Source organism: Prionailurus bengalensis, chromosome E1 (genome assembly GCF_016509475.1).
Source record: "Prionailurus bengalensis isolate Pbe53 chromosome E1, Fcat_Pben_1.1_paternal_pri, whole genome shotgun sequence".
Lineage (NCBI taxonomy): Eukaryota > Metazoa > Chordata > Mammalia > Carnivora > Felidae > Prionailurus > Prionailurus bengalensis.
The window spans coordinates 46,347,370-46,353,918 of record NC_057347.1 but is presented as its reverse complement, the minus strand read 5'-3'; the positions used below and the strand labels follow the sequence as shown (position 1 = coordinate 46,353,918).

The window sequence follows — 6,549 nt, the reverse complement described above, 5'->3', positions numbered from 1 at the left end:
CAGTATCAGAGAGTAGCATTTCAGAAACAACACTGCCCTCAGACCTCAAGGCAGTAATAGTCTAATTCAGACAATACTGTTAACTTGTCTTCATTCACCCGATCATCCACTCTATTAATGTTTTCTGACCAGACGCTGTCCCTGCGATCATGCAGCCAGCCAGCCAGCCGTCCTGTCCACGTGGGTGAGGAACAGGCCATTATCGCATACTGTAGAAAATGTCTCAGCCAGGGAAGCCCAGGGGGGTGAGGAATGCAGACAGGGATGCGGAGGAAGGGTGGTTCAGTGTGGGAGAGACAGAGGAGAATTCTGGAAGAGTGGATACCTGAACTGAGTTACGACACCTGGGTAGGAATAGGTCGGAAAAGGAGAGGGGATGAGTACTCTAGGGAGGGGTATGGCAAAGATAAAGGCTCAGACACGTGATGTGTTCTGGGAACTATAAATTCTAGCAACCAGAATGTAGGGGCAAGGAAAGAATGGGTGACAGACCCGGCTGGAGAGGTAAGCAAGGGCCGGATTGTGGAGGATTATAAACTGACTTTCCCTGGAGAGCAGTGGGGAGCCATTCCAAGGTTTCAAGCAAGGGAGTGAAAGGACCTGATTTATGTCTTAGAAAGCTCCCTGTGGCCTGATATACTCTGTATGTTTAAAGGCACAGTCTGGAGGGAAGCCACCAGAAGGCATGGATACCTCAAAGAGCTGCCTTCATTCACGCTGAAACCAACCGCAGAAACCAGGGAGAGCCTCCTAGGTCCAGCAAGTTCCAAGCTGAGCTTTCCCCAAGGTGGCAGGTCTGTCTGGTGAACCTGCAGTTTTCTGGAAAAGTCAGCCCTGTCCGATAGCATTGCCAGGAAAGGCAGGAGGTCCAAACTTATGCTGTGTAGACAGGCCCGTTGGGTTTGGGGTGGCGGGGTGGGGGGAATGGCTCAGGAAAGTCAAGAGATCTTGTTGGGTGTCCAAAGAGAGAAGTCCTTTGGGTAGAGGTGGGAAAGAGGGAAGAAGCCTCTCACCCTGCCGTGAGAAGGGGATCTAAACCCAGGTGAGACAGGAGGGTCAGGAGCACTAAGGCAAATGTCACTTGTAACTTTAAAACAAAGAGTCTGCATTCAGCGGCCCCCTCAGGAAGGCCAGTCATTTCCTGAGGGGATATCGGGCCGCCCCACGCTTCATTGTTTCCAGTTTCCAAGCAATGGCAGCCATTACCTGATCAGCACTATAGTCAGTCTCTGCTTGTGGTGCCAGAAGTTACTAGAGTGCTTTTCTCTACTTTCACAGGGCAGATTTATCTGTGCCACGAGGGAAGTGTCTTCTGCCCCAGGGGCATGGGCCAAAGGCAGAACTAACTGCCTGAAGTCTTTGCTCTCAGGATGCAGCTGGAGACAGCCCAAGACGGCAAGATGTGGCTCGGAGTGCTGCTGGCACTTATGCTTTGTGAGTTTTTATTCTCTTTCCACAGTCCTTACACTTCATGAGAATCAAAGCTGAGGAAATGAGCATATTTCTTCTGTCTTTTCCAGGTCCAGGCCTTGAAGGACAAGAAAACCGTAAGTTGTAAAGTTTCTACCTAGCTTCACTGTGTCTTTTCAGGATTCTTAAAACTCACAACGAATTGCTTGGGTTTCATGTTGATAACAACTGAGAAACATATTGAGAGCTAAAGTCTATTTCTTTCTGGCATTTTTAGAAGGCTTTTAGAATAAAATGCCTCTTCTAAGCCAAGTTCTAATCAGCGTGTTCTAGGAGTCGCATACATTTTCTCTAGAAACAAGTGCATTGCTATTTGTGAGGATTGGGGAAGTGATAAAAAAGGAGTGATTCCATTATTTGTTTGACCATAAATTTCTTAATTTCATATTCTCCCCTATGCCCCATTGTTTTTGTTCAAATGAGACATAATCAATTTGTTAGCTTCTTGAAGACAGAACATAAATTGTTGTTACGACTTTTCTTCTAAATGATCTGAAACAGATCCTGGATTTCACTTCCCATCGGCCTGTGAGGCTCTGATAATATTTGTAATGTTTTGTGCTTGTGGACAGGAAGGGGGGTTGCTTCTGCCCATCTTGGAGGTCTGGTTTATCATCCACTTTAGAGCTAATTTTGAATCTTTAAGACAAGATCAGATGCTTGGCGGGGTCTGGGGGCTAAATGGAGGGAGAGCCCACAGAAGAGGATCCCCTTGTCGCTCGGAAAAAGAACGGGGTTGACTGGATTGCAGACTGTTGTATAGTTCTTTGGAGATGATGTGCACGGATGACGCTAGTTTGCTGAGCCCAGGCTTGGAGCAGTGGCTCTGGGATTGGCCAGTGCGGCTACTAACAAAGCCAGTCTGCTGGTCTCCTGTCCATGTGCTCTAGTGGGCATTTGACTCCCAGGGCAACTCATGGAGACAGGATATCCCTGATCTTTGTAAGCATCCTAATGGACCGATGATGTCTCTATGACTCCAAGAAATAACCAACTCGCCCAGGTGAGAGCCAGTTAGCAGGGCATTGGCACTAGAACCTTCACTGTGTAAAATATGGCTCTCTGTCTAGAGCCAGAGGCCCAACTTAGATCTTTAAAAAAAAAAATTTTTTTAGCGTTTATTTATTATTGAGAGACAGAGAGACACAGAGCATGAACAGGGGAGGGGTAGAGAGAGAGGGAGACACAGAATCTGAAGTAGGCTCCAGGCTCTGAGCTGTCAGCACAGAGCCCGACGCGGGGCTCGAACTCACAAACCTCGAGATCGTGACCTGAGTCGAATTCGGTGGCTCAACCAACTGAGCCACCCAGGCGCCCCCCAACTCAGATCTTTAAAGCCACTTTCACTTTGCCTCTTTGAGACTTTTTTCCCCGAATCTGTAGAATGGCGATGATAAGAGAATTGATCCCATAGAGTCTATATGAGGATGAGATTAGATAAAAGGAAGTGACTTACCTGCATGGCATGCAATGACTGACAATGGTTTCGTATCTGGTCTTAGCCCTCCACAATCATGGCTCCTGCTCTGCCCCTGTCTGTCCGTTGCTGTTCACATACCTCAGCTCTCGTCCACACCATGCCCTGCAAACACGCAGGTTGCTGGGCTTCTGCTTCCCAGGACCTCCAGTCTCTCCCACCTCCCTACCTCACATGGGAAGGTAATCACTCCCTTCCCGGGGTTCCTGGAGAAAGGCCTCTGTATCTTCAGGGAAGACCTCAGAACTGTAGGACTTGGAGCAGGGAGACTCTCCCACTGCTTCCTCAGGCTATCACCTTGTTTGTTTTACACTTGAGGAGACGGAGGCTCAGGGGCCATGAGGTACTTGTGTGTGGTCAATGCTGGGTGTTAGCAGAGTGAAGACTAGGACCAGGTCTCCCGTTCCTCAGGTCACCCAAGACCGTGCTGACCACACGTTTGACACGCATGACGCCAGCTTGCTCCACATTGCCTGCTCTGTGGTCGTACTCCTTGGTCAGCCTTGGCCCTTTCCCTTCCTTTTATCCCAGTCTCCCCCACTCAGCCCCAGCCCGCCTGCCTGCCTCAGGAGATGACCTCAGCTCCATCCTTCACCTAGAAAACACTGCTGTCTGCAGGGAACTCCCTCTACTTCCCGCCCTGCCCTGTCTACAGGCTTATCTGTCTCCCCACCCATCCTCCCAGCTTCCCTCCCTGCTTCAGAGATGTCAGTCCCTGTGGCTGAACGGGGCCAGCCTGTCCACCTGGGCTCTGAGCCCATCACTCATCCGCCCCGATCTCCCTCTACCGTTTTTTTAAAAATATTTTTTATGTTTATTTTTATTTTTGAGAGAGAGAGAGAGAGATAGAGCACAAGTGGGAGAGGGGCAGAGAGAGCGAGACACAGATCCAGAGCAGGCTCCAGGCTCCGAGCTGTCAGGACAGAGCCCGATAAGGGGCTCGAACCCACGGAATGCAAGATCATGACCTGAGCTGAAGTCAGACGCTCGACCGACTGAGCCACCCAGGTGCCCCTCACTCTATCATTTATTTAGTCCACCACTCCACTTTTAGTATCTCTGTTTCCCACTCCGTTCTGGTTCTTTCTCCTCAGTCTACAAACACAAATGGTAGTTTTTGGTTTGTTTGTTTTTGTTTTGTTTTTAGGAAAAAGAAAAAACACAAACAACCCACCTCCCTTCATTATCTTGTGTCTCCCCCCAATGAATCCACTCCCTTCCTCAAATTTCTGTCAAGGCTGGTTTATAACTGCAGTCTCTGCTTCCTCAGCTCTTAGTCTGCCCTCACTTAGTACTCTGGTTTTAGCTCCCACACCCCGCTGCCACCAGAATCCTCTCATTAAGGGCTCACCAAAGACCTTGTACTATCAAATGCCACGAACACTCCCGTCCCTCACCTTTCTGGACCCCTTTGCTGCCTTTGCACAAAGCCTCCTTCCTTGGCCTTCTAGACTCTTCCTCGGTGTTCTCCCACCCCTCTGACAAACCCTCCGCCTCTATTATTAATGACAGTACATTCATAATGTGCTGCAAACATCTCCACTGTCTAGTTCCAGAATATTTTCATCACCCCAGAAAAAAAGTCCTTTCTCATCCATTCAATATTCTCAAGTCTACCCCTTCCCCCAGTCTCACTGCACCTGCCCTACCACAGTCTTTGTAGGTTTTCGCCTGAACCATGGTCCAGGATGTTTATAGGCCTCTGGTCTCTCCCTCCAGCCCATAGTGATCTTTCTTTTTTTTACTTTATTTTTTTAAATTAAATTTTATTTTTTTAATGTTTATTTGTTTTTGAGAGAGAGACAGAGACAGAGCACGAACAGGGGAGGGGCAGAAAGAGAGAGGGAGACACAGAATCCAAAGCAGGTTCCAGGCTCTGAGCTATGAGCATAGAGCCCGATGCAGAGCTCGAACTCATGAACTGTGAGATCATGACCTGAGCTGAAGTTGGATGCTTAACTCACTGAGCCACCCAGGCACCACCTATAGTGATCTTTCTAAAGCTCCAATGTCATTCTGTCACCCCAACCTCCGCCCTCCCCCCCCCCCCGCCAAATACCCTTAGGCAGGTCCAGCTTGTCAGCACCCTAAGAAACACCCTCCATTCTGGCACCTCCTATCTAGCCTGCCTGGCCCCTCGGGCCCCATATTCTGGTTTCTGTAATTGTATGTGCCCAGAATACATTGATGTCTTGGTTCTAGGTAGTTTTGCCATAAACATCTTTGCTATAAGCATTTTTGCTGCATAACTACTAGGCCGGAAGGTAGTTTTGTCATGCAAGGCTAAAAAAATAATTGGTTGACAGATGGTTTTAACAACTGGTTGAGTTTGGTTTCATTTCTCCATTGACATGGTGCTCTGTTTTATGTTCTATAAATCTTAGTCTTCATGATGGTCTATACAGTCGTGTAGAATTTTGAACCCACACTTCCCATAGAACGTTGGAACAGCTATCAATGGACATGTGACAATCTTCCAAGAACAAACAACAGGATAGGAGGCAATACACTTTCACAGTGTAGTACAAAACTCTGTTACAAATATGCATCCTAGTATTTGGAAACTATACCTCTCTCTCTCTTTTATGTTTTTTTAAGTAGGCTCTACACCCAATGTGGGGCTTGAACGCATGACCCAGAGATTAAGAATTGGATGCTCTAGGGGCATCTGGGTGGCTCAGTGTGTTAAACATCCTACTTCAGCTCAGGTCATGATCCCAAGGTTCATGAGTTCGAGCCCCGCGTCTGGCTCTGTGCTGACAGCTCAGAGCCTGGAGCCTGCTTGGGATTCTGTGTCTCCCTCTCTCTCTGTGCCCCTCCCCCACTTGTGCTATCTCCCCAAAATAAATAAACGTTAAAAAAATTATTAAAAAAAAAAAAGAGTTGGATGCTCTACCAACTGAGCCAGCCAGTCACCTCAAAACTATACCTCTCTTAATGAGGAAGAAGCTTTAGTAAAGAAAGAATAAGGAGACCCATCAATAAGCAAAAAAAAAAAAAAAAAAGTATAACACTATGAATGAAAGACTTTGAAGACAAATACTTAGGTACAATCCACGAAATAAAATCAGTTATTTACATAGAATTGGCATGAATCTACACACAATTTAAATGTATTCAATTATTTTTTATAATAGTTTTTCTGATTTTGTTATTCATTTTTCATGTTTTGTTATGTCCTCTTACATGAATGTCCCTCTTTTATTTTCTGTGATTTTATCTTTTACGGCCAAATGGCTTTAAGACAAATTAGTTAGGTGTTGAAAATGTTTGCAGCAAAGATCCTTACCATGAAAATACCAAACATGTGACCTTTCATGCCCCTGTGCCCTGGAACATGCTGTTCTCCTGCCTGGAGCACCCCACCACCCGTTCTTGGCCTGATTCAAGCTTTGGTTCAAGGGTCACTTCCTTCACACTTTCCTTGGCCTCCCTAGAGCCACCTTTTTTTTTTTTTTTTTTTTTTTTTTTTGGTGCTTAATTCATTGTACTTCGGTCATCTAGGTCCCCATCAGCCCATATGGTCTAGGACAGAGGGGATGATTTCTTACTCATCTTGTAATCCTAGCACCTGACACAGGTGCTCACTAAATGTTTCACTG

General features: G+C 46.8%; 1 protein-coding gene across 4 annotated transcripts in view; it reads left to right on the top strand.

Annotated features, from left to right (window-relative positions):
- Positions 1-269: 269 nt before the first annotated feature.
- PECAM1 (platelet and endothelial cell adhesion molecule 1) overlaps positions 270-6,549 on the top strand; it is a 61,214-nt gene continuing 54,934 nt past the window's right edge. For 3 of the 4 annotated variants that reach the window (XM_043584998.1, XM_043584997.1, XM_043584996.1), the window contains exons 1-2: positions 1,171-1,434; positions 1,521-1,547. In XM_043584998.1, the coding sequence (XP_043440933.1) occupies positions 1,371-1,434; positions 1,521-1,547 (91 nt within the window). In that variant the 5' untranslated portion in view covers positions 1,171-1,370. Of the gene's footprint in view, positions 505-1,170; positions 1,435-1,520; positions 1,548-6,549 lie in introns of those variants that run through there. The other variant, XM_043584995.1, reaches the window with a different exon arrangement.